At 50.4% G+C, this 17,966-nt stretch overlaps 1 protein-coding gene across 1 annotated transcript in view; it reads right to left on the reverse strand.

Annotated features, from left to right (window-relative positions):
- CPAMD8 (C3 and PZP like, alpha-2-macroglobulin domain containing 8) overlaps positions 1–17,966 on the reverse strand; it is a 119,593-nt gene that overhangs the window by 94,216 nt on the left and 7,411 nt on the right. Inside the window, exons 4-8 of the mRNA XM_025367428.1 lie at positions 9,874–10,039; positions 9,746–9,798; positions 7,871–7,888; positions 7,069–7,123; positions 2,315–2,428 (exon numbers count right to left, since the gene is read on the reverse strand). Of these exons, the coding sequence (XP_025223213.1) occupies positions 2,315–2,428; positions 7,069–7,123; positions 7,871–7,888; positions 9,746–9,798; positions 9,874–10,039 (406 nt within the window). The remainder of the gene's footprint in view (positions 1–2,314; positions 2,429–7,068; positions 7,124–7,870; positions 7,889–9,745; positions 9,799–9,873; positions 10,040–17,966) is intronic.

A 17,966-nucleotide genomic window follows, 5' to 3' on the forward strand; every position in this document is an offset into this window, starting at 1 on the left:
TGGACACGAGGCCAGGAGGCTCCTCCCAGCCCCTGTGACCCTGGGAGCCAACAAGGGGCATCCCCGGGGTGACTGCAGCGGAGAACTGACTTCTCCAATTGCTTCTGGACTCAGCCTTGGGAGTGTCAAGCCATCTTGTCACCAGGGGCCGAGGTGACACACTGAAGCCACCAGAAAACCAGAAAGAATCGGGTCCTGAGAGAACTCTTGTAGGAGCCTAAGAATCCCTTTTTTTTGGCCGGGCGCGGTGGCTCAAGCCTGTAATCCCAGCACTTTGGGAGGCCGAGACGGGCGGATCACGAGGTCACGAGATCAAGACCATCCTGGCTAACACGGTGGAACCCCGTCTCTACTAAAAATACAAAAAACTAGCCGGGCGAGGTGGCGGGCGCCTGTAGTCCCAGCTACTCGGGAGGCTGAGGCAGGAGAATGGCGTAAACCCAGGAGGCGGAGCTTGCAGTGAGCTGAGATCTGGCCACTGCACTCCAGCCTGGGCGACAGAGTGAGACTCCGCCTCAAAAAAAAAAAAAAAAAGGCCGGGCGCGGTGGCTCAAGCCTGTAATCCCAGCACTTTGGGAGGCCGAGACGGGCGGATCACGAGGTCAGGAGATCGAGACCATCCTGGCTAACACGGTGAAACCCTGTCTCTACTAAAAAAAATACAAAAAATTAGCCGGGCGAGGTGGCAGGCGCCTGTAATCCCAGCTACTCGGGAGGCTGAGGCAGGAGAATGGTGTAAACCCGGGAGGCAGAGCTTGCAGTGAGCTGAGATCTGGCCACTGCACTCCAGCCTGGGCGACAGAGCCAGACTCAGTCTCAAAAAAAAAAAAAAAAAAAAAAAAAAAAGAATCCCTTTTTTTTTTTTGAGACAGAGTGTCGCTGTGAATCCCAGATTGGTGTGCAGTGGCACGATCTTGGCTCACTGCAGCCTCCTCCTCCTCCTGGTTCAAGCGATTCTCCCGCCTCAACCTCCCAAGTGGCTGGGATTACAGGCACAAGCCACCACGCCTGGCTAATTTTTGTATTTTTAGTAGAGATGGGGTTTCACCATGTTGGCCAGGCTGGTCTTGAACTCCTGACCTCTAGTGATCCACCTACCTCGGCCTCCCAAAATGCTGGGATTACAGACATTAGCTGCTGTGCCCGGCCATCTTTTTTTTCTAAGACAAGGTTTCACTTTGTCACCCAAACTGGAGTGCAGTGGTGCAATCACAGTTCACTGCAGCCTTGATCTCCCAGGCTGAAGCGATCCTCCCGCCTCAGCTTCCCCAGTAGCGGGGACTACAGGCAGGTGCCACCACGTCCAGATAATTGTTTTAAAGTCTTGTACAGACAGGGACTATGTTGTCCAGGCTGGTCTCAAACTCCTGGCCTCAAGCGATCCTCCCACCTCGGCCTCCCAAAGTGGTGGGATTACATGTGTGAGCCACCACCATGCCTGGCCTACAATACTTTTTCTCTATAAAAGGCAAGAGTGCACTTTGGGAGGCTGAGGCGGAAGGATTGCTTGAGGCCAGGAGTTCGAGACCAGCCTGGGCAATACGGCAAAACCCTGTCTCTACTAATACAGAAATTAATCGGGTGTGGTGGCTCACACTTGTAGTCCTAGCAACTCAGGAGGCTGAGGAGGGAGGATCACTTGAACTTGGGAAGTCAAGGCTTCAGTGAGCCAGGATCACACCACTGCACTGCATTCCAGCCTGGGTGATGGGCGTGAAACCCTGCCTCAAAAAAAAAAAAAAAAAAAAAGCAAGAGTCTAGGACCATCCCCTGAAACTATACCCAATCATCACAAGCCCTCAGTAAAAGAGGACTCCGGTCATCCTCCACTTCTTCACTGCCATTTTCACCAGTTCCCTCCCTCCCTCTCCTTCCTTCCTCCCTCTCCTTCCTCCCTCTCCTTCCTCCCTCTCCTTCCTTCCTTCCTTCCTTTCTCTTTCTCTCTTTCTCTCTTTCTTTCTTTTGAGACAGAGTCTCACTCTGTCACCCAGGCTGGAGCGAAGTGGTGCGATCTTGGCTCACTGCAACCTCTGCCTCCTGGGTTCAAGTGACTCTTCTGCCTCAGCCTCCCAAGTAGCTGGGATTACAGGCACATGCCACCACGCCCAGCTAATTTTTGTATTTTTAGTAACGACATGAGGTATCACCATGTTGGCCAGGCTGGTCTCGAACTCCTGACCTCAAGTGATCCGCCCACCTGGGCCTCCGAAAGGGCTGGGATTACAGGCGAGATACCTGCACCCAGCCTTCTTCACCAGTTTCTAAGGTTTCTTCCAGATCTGAAATCCCAAGACCCTGAGATTCTCCAACTTACCATACTTCTGAACTTCAAAAGACTTGTTGTACGTGTGGCCTTGCATTTCAGCAAAAATGAACCATTCTCCCAACACAGGCTGATCGGACAAGGGGAAGCTCAGGTTGGTGATGCCTGTGTTAAGAGAGACACCCCTTTGTGCCTGGGCAAGGGCATTTTCAGAGAGCCACGGGCACAGGGAGGTACGGGAAGAGGGAGCCAGGAACCTGCTCCTTCTCCTTCCCTGGGCAGCCCCCCAGGAGAACTGGAGACCACAGAGAAGCTGGCGGGGTCTGCGCAGAGCAGGACTCTGCAGGAGCCCACCAGCGGAGCAGATCTGAGACCCTGGCGGGCTTCAAAGGGATGCAGGAAGAGATTGGACCTGGGGTTCCTGGGACAGCCTTGCAGCCAGGACCAGGGGCAGGCAGTGAGCTGGACAAACGAGGGAAATGAGCCAGCCCAGCTCATCCACTCCATCCCCCCCAGCCCGAGTCATTTCCAGCCTGGGCGCTACTGACACCTGGGGTCGCATGGCTCTCTGGGGTGGAGGCATCCTGTGCACTGTAGGATACTGAGTAGCATCCCTGGCCTCCATCAACCAGATGCCAGTAGTACCAATGCCCCCCACAATCTAACAACCTAAAAAAGTCCCCCAGACATTGCCAATATCGCCTCTAGGGGGCAAAGTCACCCCTGGGAGGAAATCCCATATGTACACACACATACACACACATATATATACACACACGCACACACACAACACATATATAATATATATTATGTCATATATAATATATATTATATTGTGTTATACTATATATAATGTTATATATTACATATTATATTTTACTATATTATATATTATGTTATATATTATATTATATATTATATATGTTATATAATGTATATATAACATATATGTTATATATTATATAACATTATACATTATATAACATATATAATGTTATATACATTATATAACATATATAATGTTATATACATTATATGTTATATATATATGTAGAGAGAGAGAGACAGAGAGAGAAACAGACAAGACAGACAGGGTCTCCTGCCAGGACAGGGTTTCTCAGCCCCAGCACTACTGACATTTAGGGCCAGATCATTCATTGTGGTGCGGGGGCGTCCTGCGCACTGAGGGATGCTGAGCATCATCCCTGGCCTCCACTCACCAGACGCCCATTGCACCCTTTGTCTTCCACAAAAGTCCTGACAAGCCAAAATGTCCCCAGACATTGTCAATGTCCCCTGGGGGCAGAATCTCCCACCCGACTCCCCACCCCTCTGTGAGAACCACCCCCTAACTGAACTAGAGCACACACACACTTTAGCACAGAGCACTCTCTCCCCCAAACATCCCCCCGGAAACACCATCAGCCGCTGACATGGGAGCTGGCATTTGCTTTGCACCTGTGCCTCTGAGCCCCGTCCGCAGCTCTGTCTTCACTGGGAGCCGTGGAGGAGTTGGAAAGGGCACACTGACTCTAGGCATTGCCAGGGGATCTTCCACTCCTGAGTGTGACACGCTCCACCTGTCCCCAGTGATCATATGGGGAGGGCCATACAGGGAGGGGACGGGAAGAGTGGTTCCCCTGGGTCTCACGACAGAACCCGAAACCCACAGCAGCGCCCACGGCTTCTCCCAATCACATTGGAGCCGGAAGATGTGACGGCTAAAACGGCTTTTTCCTCCGCATATTCAGACAAAGTGGGCCTTTGATGGTTAGAGGACATTCAGGGATGTGTGTCCTGAGCACGTGTTTTGTAAGGGGTCTGTGGCCAACTTTGCCAAATGCTCCCTAACAGAGGGGCACTGTCACCCTGGTTGAGAATCATGGGTCTACACACATCCCAAAGAATTTTTTTTTATTTTTTTATTTCTTTGAGACAGAGTCTCGCTCTTTTGCCCAGGCTGGAGTGCAGTGGCATGATCTCAGCTCATGCCACCTCCATGTCCCGGGTTCGAATGATTCTTGTGCCTCAGCCTCCTGAATAGCTGGGACTACAGGCACCTGCCACCACACTCCGCTAATTTTGTATTTTTAGTAGAGACGGGGTTTCCCCATGTTGGCCACGCTGGTCTTGAACTCCTGACCTCAGGTGATCCACTCACCTCAGCCTCCCAAATTGCTGGGATTACAGGTGTGAGCCACCAAGCTAGGCCCCAAATGGTTTTTTTTAAACAGGAGGTTGACCTCTTCCCCAACTCTGTGCTCTTAAGATCAAGTCAGCCTAGGCAACATCTTGAGACCCCGTCTCTACCAAAAATTTTAAAAATTAACTGGACTTGATGGCTTGTGCCTGTGGTCCCAGCTACTCAAGAGGCTGAGGTGGGAGGATCACTTGAACCCAAGAGGTAGAGGCTGCAGTGAGCTATGATCACGCCACTGCACTCCAGCCTAGGTGACAACATGAGACAGAAATTGCCTCTTAAAAAAAAAAAAAAAAAAGTTTTTTAAAAAAAGATCGGCCGGGCGCGGTGGCTCAAGCCTGTAATCCCAGCACTTTGGGAGGCCGAGACGGGCGGATCACTAGGTCAGGAGATCGAGACCATCCTGGCTAACAGGGTGAAACCCCGTCTCTACTAAAAAATACAAAAAGCTAGCCGGGTGACGTGGCGGGCGCCTGTAGTCCCAGCTACTCGGGAGGCTGAGGCAGGAGAATGGCGTAAACCCAGGAGGCGGAGCTTGCAGTGAGCTGAGATCCGGCCACTGCACTCCAGCCCGGGGACAGAGCGAGACTCCGTCTCAAAAAAAAAAAAAAAAAGATCAAGTCCATTCTCTTCCCTGGTTCATGCCAGCGTCACCCCTGCTCTCAGCGCTCAACATCTCTGTCCTGTCCACTGTCTCCAACCTCACTCCCCTAGACATCCACAGCCCTTCCCATACATCGGGTCCCTGCCTGGGACATGCTTCCTGGCCCCCTTGCTTTGCCTGGCCGTCCCCCGTTCCTTCTTTGTTGCTGAAAAGGATCCTCCTCCAGGCAGCCTTCCAGGATTGTCTCTGCCACCCCAGGATGGGATACAGCCCTGTTTGCCCTCTCTGAGTTTTGAACTTCTCCTTCCTAGCACTCATCACAACTGACATTATCCAGGCTGTTTAGTTCGTGTTTGCTCCCCGCATTGGGCTGAAAGCTCACTCCATGGCAGTATCTATGTGGTACCCAACAAATATCTGCGATACAGAGAGAGCAATTGAGCGAACAAGAGGGAGTAAAGAAGGCAGACAGGGAAGATGGAACAGAAGAAAAGAGGCTGAGGCCAGGCACAGTGGCTCACGCCTGTAATCCCAGCACTTTGGGAGGCCAAGGTGGGCAGATCACCAGAAATTGGGAGTCCAAGACCAACCTGGCCAACATGGTGAAACCCTGTGTCTACTAAAAATACAAAAATTAGCCAGGCCTAGTGGCACGTGCCTGTAATCCCAGCTACTTGGGAGGCCGAGGCAAGAGAATGGCTTGAACCCGGGAGGCAGAGATTGCAGTGAGCCGAGATCGCACCACTGCACTCCAGTCTGGGTGACAAGAGCAAGACTCTGTCTAAAAAAAGAAGAAGAAGAAAGAAGAAGGAAGGAGGAGGAGGAGGAAGGGGAGGAGGAGGAGGAAGAAGAAGAAGAGGAAGAAGAAGAAGAAGAGGAGGAGGAGGAGGAGGAGGAGAGGAAAAAGGAGAAAGAAGAAGAAGGAAGATGAAGAAGAAGAAAAGAGGCTGAGACCCAAAGAAGACGGAAGAAGAAAGAGGAGGAGGAGGAGAAGAGAAGGAAGAGGAAAAAGAAGAAAGAAGAAGGAAGATGAAGAAAAGAGGCTGAGACCCAAGACAGGAGACAAAAGGAGGAAGGCTCACCAAGAGACCTCCCTGATCCTGGCTGTGGTTCTACTGTTACCCTATTTCTGGACAGCCCAGGTGTGTGCATGGCCATCCCCAGACTCCCCACATCCTACCTATCCCCTGCCCTCTCCTGAGGCATCGCACCCCTCACAGCCAAAGCAAAGTGGGGTATGTCAATTACATAGTCCTCCTAGTCATAGGAAAAGAAAAAAAAAGCAAAGTCCCTTCTGACTTCTAGCTGGAAAAAAAAAAAATGTCTCATGGAATGGGATTGACAAAATCTGTAACCCATAGCAGGAAGAAGGTGGGAGCAGGCCGGGCACAGTGGCTCACGCCTGTAATCCAAACGCTTTGGGAGGCTAAGGCAGGTGGATCACCTGAGGTCAGGAGTTTGAGACCAGCCTGGCCAATATGGTGAAACCCCGTCTCTACTAAAAATACAAAAATTAGCCGGGCATGGTGCCGTGCACCTGTAATCCCAGCTACTCGGGAGGCTGAGGCAGGAGAAGCGCTTGAACCTGGGAGGCAGAGGTTGCAGTGAGCCAAGATTGCACCACTGCACTCCAGCCTGGGTGACAGAGAGAGACTCTGTCTCAAAAAATAAAAAAAACAAGGTGAGAGCAGGTGCTCCAGTATTCCAGAAAGGTCTTGAGTTCTGAGCCGGAGCCCCGCCTGAGTCCTGGGCACAGAGAAACATGGGCAGAGGGTCCAAATCCACAGGGAAGGCGCTGTGGGCCAGGCTGAGGCTCCTAGATCCAAACCCATGGCATCATCACCTCCCAGGTGGGTACCTGCCCTCCACTCCTCCTTGGTCCTCTCCAGCTGGGGCAGTAGTGGGGGTACATTAGGGAGGGGGCCCCAGATAGAGCATATTCTATTTTCCTGGAAGGTTTATCACATCTGCAGCCCCCAAACTCCAGAGGAAGAAACTTACCGCAGCAGAACGGCTTCAAGTGTCTCCACTCTATCATCCGAGAGCCTCGGGGGTCCTGTTGGTGGTGGAGAGAGGCAGACACATGGAGTGAACTTGGGCTAGCCCAGCGTGTGCCCAGTGTAAGGATTTTCCCAGTCCTCTCTCAGGCATGTCAACCATGCAGCGAAGGTTCCAAGATTAATCATTAACCCCGGGGCAAAAAAGTAAAAAGCTCTGGATAGAGAAGGATTTGAAAAGCAGAAGGGGACGGGCTGGGCCTGCCTCCGCATTTAGGGAGCTGTGTACAAACCTAGAAATGGACGTGGCTGGGCGTGGTGGCTCACACCTGTAATCCCAGCACTTTGGGAGGCCGAGGCAGGTGGATCTCCTGAGGTCAGGAGTTTGAGACCAGCCGGGCCAACATGGTGAAACCCCTATTTCTACCAAAAAAGACACACACAAAAAAAATTAGCTGGGCATGGTGCCACATGCCTGTAGTCCCAGCTACTTAGGAGGCTGAGGCAGGAGAATCGCTTGAACTCAGGAGGCAGAGGTTGCAGTGAGCCAAGATCGGCACCACTGCAATGCAGCCTGGGTAACAGAGCAAGACTCCATCTCAAAAAAAAAAGGAAACGGACAGACACACACTCAGCCCATCCCAGGGTGGACCCAGGGACCAGGATAGAAGAGGCTGGGTCCCAGCCTTGTAAGGTACAGTGGCTCAACCCAGAAGGCAGACAGTGAGCGAAGACACACCAGATCTTGCAGAAGATGGGCTACCCGGGCCCCAAGTCCAAGCCGAGGAGGGACAGAGGCCACTCACCTGGATGTAGGCTTCCAGCTGTAATGAAGACACAGATGCAGTAAGCAAATCTTCCAGCAAACCCCAAACCCTTCCAACATGCTCATGCATCACTGATGTATGGCCTCAGTCCCTGGGACAGGCAGTTGCTGTTATGGGTTAAACAGTGTCCCCCTAAATTACATCCGTTAAATCCTAATCCCAAGTAGGGTTTTTAGAAAAGGACCCTCAAAAGAGGAACCCAGGCAGGCACTGCTTGAACCACTGGACCCTGTTAATGTCCCCAGCAACATGACAAACCCATGCCGGGTGCCTTCCGATACAAGGCACTGGGGAGGATCCAGTATCGCTTCTGCGGATCCTGCCCGAGATTCGCAACTTGAACTTGGTCACAAGAAACCAGAAGACCATCCTACTAAGGGACGTTCTGCAAAACAACTGCCTGGACTTGCCAAAAATGTCAATGTCATGAAAGACACAGAAAGGCAGTGAGGAACTAATTCAAATTAAAGGAGACCAAGAGACATGATGAAAAAATAACCCAGGATCAGATCCTGGACCAGCAAAGAAACATGCTATAAAGGTTACTATTGGAACAACATGGATTTTATATTAGATATTATTATTGTGTCAATGTCAAAATTATTTTCCTCTTTTTTTGGGGGGTGGGGGTTTGTTTTTTTTTTAGAGACAGAGTTGTGCTTTGCTGCCTGGGCTGGAGTTCAAGTGCCACAATCACAGTTCATTGCAGCCTCAAACTCCTGGGCTCAAGAGATCCTCCTGACTCAGCCTCCCAAGCAGCTGGGACTACCGGCACATGCCACCATGCTCGGCTAATTTTTATTATTTTAATTTTTTGTCAAGACATTTTTGCTATGTTGCCCAGAATGGTCTCGGACTGCTGGCCACAAGCGATCTTCCCACCTCAGCCTCCCAAAGTGCTGGGATTACAGATGTGAGACACTGTGCCCAGCCTCAAAATTTTTAAATGTGATGATCCTCCTTGAGTTGTATAAGAGAACATCCCTGCTCTTAAAGGATATAGGCTAAGTGTTCAGGGCCAGAAAGGCACAATATCTGTAAGTTATTCTCAAATGATTTATCATTAAAATAATTTTGTAAGTACATATACATATACAGGCAGAGAGGAGCACTAGGCAGAAACCACATAAATGTGGCCAGGCCTGGTGGCTAACGCCTGTAATTCCAGCACTGTAGAAGGCCAAGGTGGGTGGATCACCTGAGGTCAGGAGTTTGAAACCAGCCTGGCCAACATGGTGAAACCCCATCTCTACTAAAAATATAAAAATCAGCTGGGCGTGGTGGCACACGCCTGTAATCCCAGCTACTCAGGAGGCTGAGGCAGGAGAATTCCTTGCACCCAGTAGGCAGAGGTTGCAGTGAGCCAAGATCACTCCACTACACTCCAACTTTGGCAACAGAGCGAGACTCTATCTCAAAAAAAAAGAAAAAAAAAATTAGCCAGGCATGGTGGTGGGTGCCTATAATCTGGGTTACTTGGGAGGCTGAGGCAAGAGAATCACCTGAACCCAGGAGGCAGAGGTTGTAGTGAGCCAAGATCGCGCCACTGCACTGCAGCCTGGGCAATAAAGCAAGAGACTCAGTCTTGGAAAAAAAACAAATTTTTTTAAGCCACAGTGCAGGGCTACCTAAAGCCCTCAAAGGCATTCCTTGTTGAGGAGCAGTGGGCCAGGTACGCCCACCAGCCTTCGTCTGTCACCAAGAACTTCCTGGGGTTCTCCAGGGGGCATGGAACTGTGAAAGAAAATAGGAAAGAGAAGGTCTGGAGAGAAAGACCAGTTTCCAATGGTGGCCCTGGCTAGGGGGTCCCAAGTGGGTATGCTCCGGGGCCGCAGTTTTAGAAGCTGATCTCACCTTCTCGTTGACAGGCCTCAGATCTGGGGAGACGGTGAAGATGCTTATGAGCACTAGAAGAAAGAAGAGAGGCATGTGACACCTCCAGACCACGGCCGGCCCTCCCTGCATCCGTGCCAGCCACTCACCTCGGTGCTGGGGTCTGTACACAGGCTTGTCCGTCTGGATGAACACGGAAGCACCCCGGCCGTCCACGGTCACCGAGGTCTGGTTGTGAAAGAGGGGCTCCTCCTCCGCCTGCCGGCCGCGGCCCCACACTTTCAGAAGCGCCTGGCCCCGGAGGCCCGTGGGCACCTACAGGCAGAGGAAGGAGCTTTGGGACGAGAATGTCACCCTGGAATGGGCTGAGATATTGGGAAAGGAGTTTGGAGTCTAGAATGGAGAACTCACCCCAGGAGTGACTGTGACCCAGGGGGGGACACTTGGCAGTTTCTGGAGATGTTTTGGGGTGTCATAGCTTTGGGGGTGGGGATTGCTACGGTCATTTGAGAGGGGAATAGAGAGGCTGCTCAACATCTTACAGAGCACAGGACACCCCTGCCCTCGGCAAACCGCCCCAAACACCTTTTTTTTTTTTTTTTTTTTTTGAGACAAGGTCTCACTCTGTCGCCCAGGCTGGAGTGTAGTGGCGCTATCTCAGCTCATTGCAACCTCTGCCTCCCAGGCTAAGTGTTTCTCCCACATTGGCCTCTTGAGTAGCTGGGATTACAGGGGTGCGTCACCATGCCTGGCTAATTTTTGTATTTTTTGTAGAGGCAGGTGTTGGCCAGGCTGGTCTTGAATTCCTGGGCTCAAGCGATCCACCTGCCTTGGCCTCCCAAAGTGCTGGGATTATAGGCGTGAGCCACTGCACCCGATCGTATCTTTTTTTTTTTTTTTTTTGGAGACAGGGTTTATCTCTGTCGCCCAGGCTGGAGTGCAGTGGTACAGTTACGGCTCACTGCAGCCTTGGCCTCCTGGGCGCAAGCAATCCTCCCATCTCAGCCTCCTGAAGAGCTGGGACTACAGGCATGCACCACCAGGCCAGGCTTATTTTGTTTATTTTTTGTAGAAACAAGGTCTCACTCTGTTGCCCAGGCTGGTCTCGAACTCCTGGGCTCAAGCGATCCTCCCACTTCAGCCTCAGATTCCAGGCATGAACCACGGTGCCAAGCCTGCCCCAGCTATCAGCCATGCTGAGGCCGAGAAACGCTGGTCTAGTTATGGAGCCTTCTCTTCTGACTCTACAGAGTTGCCAAGCTGTTTTCGCTCATCACCACTGCAGAGTTAGAACTGTCTCCCCTCTTGCCAAGTGAATTCACAGCCTGTGAGCAGTGGAAGGAGACCTTGATCCCTTGATATATATATATGTACATGTCCAGATATATCTATCATGTGTATGTGTCCGTGTTTGCCTCACTCTAAAATCACAGCACAGGCTGGGCGCAATGGCTCACACCTGTAATCCCAGCAATTTGGGAGAATAGAGTGGGCGGATCACCGGAGGTCAGGAGTTCAAGACCAGCCTGACCAACACAGTGAAACCCCATCGCTACTAAATATACAAAAAATGAGCCAGGCATGGTGATATGTGCCTATAATCCCATCTACTTGGGAGGCTGAGGCAGCAGAATGTCTTGAACTCAGGAGGCGGAGGTTGCAATGAGCTGAGATCTCACCATTGCACTCCAGCCTGGGCAACAAGAGTGAAATTCCGTCTCCAAAAAAAAAAAATCAACAAATAATACAAATAAAATCACAGCACAAGCCAGGCATGATGGCTCACACCTGTAATCCCAGCACTTCGGGAGGCCAAGGCGGGCGGATGGCTTGAGGCCAGAAGTTCAAGACCAGCCCAGCCAACATGGTGAAACCCCATCTCTGTAAAAAAATTTTTTAAAAATTAGCCAGGCATGTGGCAGGCGCCTGTAGTTCCAGCTACTCTGGAGGCTGAGGCACACAAATAGCTTGAATCTGGGAGGCAGAGGTTGCAGTGAGCTGAGATTACACCGCTGAACTCCAGCCTGGGTGACAGAGCGAGACTCTGCCTCAAAAAATAAAATAAAATACAATGAAATAAAATAAAATCATAAAATAAAATAAAAATCACAACACATATACAGTGCATGACTCCACTGATCTGAATTGTCCAGAAAAGGCAATCCACAGAGACAGGAATCAGATTGGTGGGTGCCAGGGGCTAGAAGAAGGGAGTGGGGAGTGACTGCTGATGGGGACACGGTCTCCTCTGGGGGGGATGAAAATCTTCTGGAACTAGATGGGCGGGGGAGTTGCACAACCCTGTGAATGTACTAAATGCCACTGAGTTACACGTTTTAGAATGGTTAGATGGCTTTTTTGTTGGTTTAGTTTGTTTTTTTGTCACACAGATGGGACCAAAAAAAACACTTCAGTCTTCAGAATGGAGCTTACACTACACAATTCCTTCCTTCCTTCCTTCCTTCCTTCCTTCCTTCCTTCCTTCCTTCTTTCCTTCCTTCCCTACACATTCCCTCCCTCCCTCCCTTCCTTCCTTCACTATACATTCCCTCCCTTCCTCCCTTCCTTCATTACACATTCCCTCCCTCCCTCCCTTCTTTCCTTCCTTCCTTCCATCCTTCCTACACTACACATTCCTTCCCTCCCTCTCTTCCTTCCTTCTTTCCTCCTTTCTTTCTCTTTCTTTTGTTTTTAGAGACAATATCTTGCTCTGTCACCACACTGGAGTCCAGTGATACAATCAGAGCTCACTACAGCTTCAGACTCCTGGGTTCAAGCAATCCTCCTGTCTCAGCCTACTGAGAAGCCAGGACTGAAGGCGGGCACCACCATGCCCAGCTAATTTATTTTATTTTTTGGTAGAGATGGGGTCTTGCTGTGTTGCCCAGGCTAGGCTCAAACTCCTGGGCTCACGTGATCCTCCTGACTCGGCCTCCCAAAGTGCTGGGATCACAGGCATGAGCCATCACACTTAGCCGTCCTCTTATTTTTTTTAAGCAGATGGGCAGAACGCCCTGGCATGTGAGTCATGCACTATAAAAGCTCCTTTCATGCTTAAAACAAACAAAAGTAATGCCTCCTGTATTAGTCCGTTTTCACAATGGTGATAAAGACATATCCGAGACTGGGTAATTTATATAGAAAAAGAGGTTTAATGGACTCACAGTTTCACGTGGCTGGGGAGGTCTCACAATCATGGTGGGAGGTGAAAGGCATGTTTTACATAGTGGCAGGCAAGAGAGAATGAGAGCCAAGAAAAAAGGGGTTTTCCCTTATAAAACCATCAGATCTTGTGACTTATTCACTACCATGAGAACAGTAGGGGGGAAATCGCCCCCAAGATTCAATTATCTCCCTCTGGGTCCCTCCCACAACCTGTGAAAATTATGGGAGCTACAATTCAAGATGAGATTTAGGTGGGGACACAGCCAAACCATATTACCTCCCTCTATGTGACTGGCATTTGATGATAGCTACCCTCTTGGCCATCCCTGGGCACCCAGCAGGTGGGCATTACCTCCCAGCAGATCACCTGGGGAGCTATGTGCACCCCCTGTTCCTAAAACCACCCAAATGGCTGGGCATAGTGGCTCACGCCTGTCATCCCAGCACTTTGGGAGGCTGAGACAGGCAGATCACCTGAAGTCAGGAGTTTGAGACCAGCCTGGCCAACACGGCGAAGCCCCGTCTCTACTGAAAATACAAAAATTAGCTAGGTGTGGTGGCGGGTGCCTGTAATCCCACAACTCAGAGAGGCTGAGGCAGCAGAATTGCTTGAACCCAGGAGGTGGAGGTTGCAGTGAGCCGAGATGGTGCAGCTGCACTCCAGCCTAGGTGACAGAGCAAGACTCCATCTCAAAAAATAAAAAATAAAAAATAATTTAAAAATAAAACCATCCAACTGTGGCGTGTTCCTCTTCTGGGACCGCTATGTCAGCATCTACTCACGTGGTCCCTCAAGGGGTGGATGGACCCTAGTGACCATCACGGGGAAACAATCTACTGGATTATCTGACTGATCGTCACAGTTCTGCACTGTCATGACCATTGCGTGGGTGAGGTCGGGGTGCACTAGGGCTCCTGCTCTCTGCAGCCACACAGAGTCTGTCTCAGCCCTCTCTCCAGCCACCCACCTCCTGTCTGCTCTCAGAGGGACCTCTTCTACCCGCCACCCGCAGGATCGGCCTTCTGGACCTGTGAGGTCTCTTCTGACGGCAGTTTCCCTGTCAAGACCTACCAGAGCAATAAATCTCACCTGCTACTCCAATCCCAAAATCCTCACCTGGCCCTGTTTCTGGAAATATCTCAGCATTGGCCAAAGGTTGAAGAGGGACGAAAGGTGCCGGCCACCCAGGAGCAGGGCGAGGATGAGCAGGAGGGAAATACTGGAGGGGCTGAGGACCGTACGCTGGAGGGACAGGAAGGGTGGGGGGCAAGAGGCTGTGCTGAGCACATAAGGGGGGTCAACCCCAACCGGCAGCCCCTAGAGCTTCACCCCTTCCCTGGGAGCAGATTGCGCCCCACAGGGAGAGAAGGGAAGAAGGACTTCCAGCCTTCTTTCTGTTTTTAGAGACAGGGTCTTGCTCTGTTGCCCAGACTAGAGTGCTGTGGTGCGATCACGACTCACCGCAGCCTCCATCTCCTGGACTCAAGCAATCTTCCTACCTCGGCCTACTGAGTAGCTGGGACTACAGGCGCAGGCCACCATGCCCGGCTAACTTTTTATTTTTATTTTTGTAGAGACAGGGGACAGGCTCTCAACTATGTTCCCCAGGCTGGTCTCCAACTCCTGGCCTCAAGCGATCCTCCAGTTTTGGCCTCCCAAGTAGCTGGGATTACAGGCATGAGTCACTGTGTGTGGCCAAATGCTAAGGATCTTAAGCATCTTTCTTGGGAATTGCAAGTCTAGTCTTAAGAGCCCTTGGCCCCTCTCCCAGAATTATACAACCCTTTGTTAGTCTCTCTTACAAATTCCCAGCATCTGCGCCGTGAAGAGTGTCATCTAACATGTGATGGCCAGGGACAGCACGTCATCTTAACACCTACTCCAGGGAGCATGGCTTCCTGACTCATGAGAAAGCAGATCTAGGCTGGGTGCGGTGGCTCACACCTGTAATCCCAGCACTTTGGGAGGCTGAGGCAGGCGGATCACTTGAGGTCAGAAGTTTGAGACCAGTGTAGACAATATGGCGAAACCCCATCTCTACTGAAAATACAAAAATTAGCTGGGTGTGGGGGTGGGGGGCATCTGTAGTCCCAGCTACTCGGGAGGCTGAGGCAAGAAAATCACTTGAACCCGGGAGGCAGAGGTTGCAGTGAGCTGAGATCATACCACTGCACTCCAGCCTGGGCAAGAGAGCGAGACTCTGTCTCCAAAAAGAAAGAGAGAGAAATCAAACCACATGAAGCCAGGAAAAGAGAGAGAGAGAAAGAGAGAGAGAGAGAAAAAGAGAGAGAGAGGAGGAGGAGGAGGAGGAGGAGGAGGAGGAGGAGGAGGAGGAGGAGGAGGAGGAGGAGAAGGAGGAGAAGGAGAAGGAGAAGGAGAAGAAGAAGAAGAAGAAGAAGAAGAAGAAGAAGAAGAAGAAGAAGAAGAGGAGGAGGAGGAGGAAGAAGAAGAAGAAGGAGGAGAAGGAGAAGAAGGAGAAGGAGAAGGAGAAGGAGAAGGAGAAGAAGAAGAAGAAGAAGAAGAAGAAGAAGAAGAAGAAGAAGAAGAAGAAGAAGAAGAAGAAGAAGAGGAGGAGGGGGAAGAAGAGGAGGAAGAAGAAGAAAGGAAGGAAGGAAGGAAAAGAGGGAGGGAAATCTCATGACAGGAAGCCAGGAAAGGGAGCTCTAGGGACTTCTTTTTTTCTCTTTTTTCCCTATGCTTCTGTAGGCATTGAAGCCCTAGGGCAGGGACCCTCAACCCCTGGGCCACAGACTGGTACCAGTCTGTGGCCTGTTAGGAACAGGGCTACAGAGCAGGAGGTGAGCAGTGGGTGAGCAAATGAACCTCCATCTGTATTTACAGCCACTCCCCATCGCTCACATTACTGCCTAAGCTCCGCCTCCCATCAGCTCAGCGGTGACATTAGATTCTCATAGGAGTGTGAACCCTATTGTGAACTGTGCATGGGAGAGGTCTAGGTTGCGTGCTCTTTATGACAATCTAATGCCTGATGATCTGTTACTGTCTCCCATCACCCTCAGATGGGACCATCTAGTTGAAGGAAAACAAGCTCAGGGCTTGCACTGATTCTTCCATTATGGTGAGTTATATCATTATTTCGTTACATATTACAACATAATAATAGAAATTTAAGCACACAATAAATGGAATGCCCCTGAATCATCCTGAAACCATTTCTTCTGCTCCCTGGTCCGTGGAAAAACTGTCTTCCATGAAACTGGTCCCTGGTGCCAAAAAGGTTAGGGACTGCTGCTCTAGGGTTTTGGTTCAGGGGTTCCTGAATGTGGACTTCTGGGGCCACATCCTTCTTTGCCGTAGGGGATCCTGTGCATTGTAAGATGTTGAGCTGCAGCCATGGCCTCCACCCACCAGATGCCAGTAGCACCTGGCACCGCCCAGCCCCCACACCAGCTGTGACAACCAAAAATGTCTCCAGACTTTACGAAATGTCCCCTGTAGGGCAAAAGCACCCCTGAGTGAGAACTGCTGCCTTAGAGAAAGGGTTCTATCATCAAACATAAGGGAGAGGCCAGGTGCCGTGGTTCACTCCTGTAATCCCAACACTTTGGGAGGCTGAGGTGGGCAGATTACCTGAGGTCAGGAGTTCGAGACCAGCCTGGCCAACATGATGAAACCCCATCTCTATTAAAAATACAAAAATTAGCCAGGTGTGGTGGTGCACACTTGTAATCCCAGCTACTGGGGAGGCTGAGGCAGGAGCATCACTTGAACCTGGGAAGTGGAAGTTGCAGTGAGCCAAGATTGCACCACTGCACTCCAGCCTGGGAGAAAAAGCAAGACTGCTTCAAAAAAAAAAAAAAAAAGTAAGGGAGGAAGACCACTGCTCCGCAGCAATTAGGCACTAGTGGTATACCTCATACAAAAGGAACCACCTCAGTCTCCATTCTGATCAATGGAGATGGGCGCATTACAATTTAAAATAATTCTCAATTTAGCCCATTCATTTGTAGACTCCTGTGAGCATGTGGTAAAAGTTAAGGAATAGCTAACCCCTCAATGCCTGCAATTTCAGGGCTTACATAATCTCTGAAATCCAAGGACTCCAGTTTGAAAACCCATGTCATAGAATTATTTACATAGTTTATTACATATAATAATTTAAAAATAACAATATTCAATGTCTGAGAGGCAGTGGAGAAATTTGATCCCTGGCCGGGCGCGGTGGCTCAAGCCTGTAATCCCAGCACTTTGGGAGGCCGAGGCGGGTGGATCACGAGGTCAGGAGATCGAGACCATCCTGGCTAACACCGTGAAACCCTGTCTCTACTAAAAATACAAAAAACTAGCCGGGCGCGGTGGCGGGCGCCTGTAGTCCCAGCTACTCGGAGGCTGAGGCAGGAGAATGGCGTAAACCCGGGAGGCGGAGCTTGCAGTGAGCTGAGATCGCGCCACCGCACTCCAGCCTGGGTGACACAGCGAGACTCCGTCTCAAAAAAAAAAAAAAAAAAAAAAAAATTTGATCCCTAATGTACTGCAGGTGGTTCCATGAACACGTACTGCCGTGTATTCTAGGACGCAGCAAGACCCAGTGAGAGGCTTGGGTCCTGCTGGTAATTCTTCTATCTGGGTGCTTAGCCTAAAGAAGGCATCCAGAATGCCAATACAGCTTTACATACAAACATTCTGGCGACTTACAGATTATGGTATCAAAACACTAAAAACAGCTCAGGCAGGGTGGCTCATGCCTGTAATCCCAGCGCTTTGGGAGGCCAAGGTGTGTGGATCACTTGACGTCAGGAGTTTCAGCCCAGTCTGGCCAACATGGTAAAACCCCATCTCTACTAAAAAAAAAAAAAAGGAAAAAGAAAAAGAAAAAAAAAAGCCAGTCGTGATGATGCGTGCCTGAGGTCCCAGCTACTCGGGAGGCTGAGGCATGAGAATCGCTTGAACCCAGGGGACAGAGGTTGCAGTGAGCTGAGATTGTACCATTGGACCCCAGCCTGGGTGACAGAGAGAGACTTCAACTCAAAAAAAAAAACAACAACACTGAAACAATCTAAAAAAAATCTAACCTGTGCAAACTGGGGGCTTAGCAAATTGATATTTAAGAGGGGT

Source organism: Theropithecus gelada, chromosome 19, assembly GCF_003255815.1.
Source record: "Theropithecus gelada isolate Dixy chromosome 19, Tgel_1.0, whole genome shotgun sequence".
Classification (NCBI taxonomy): Eukaryota; Metazoa; Chordata; class Mammalia; order Primates; family Cercopithecidae; genus Theropithecus; species Theropithecus gelada.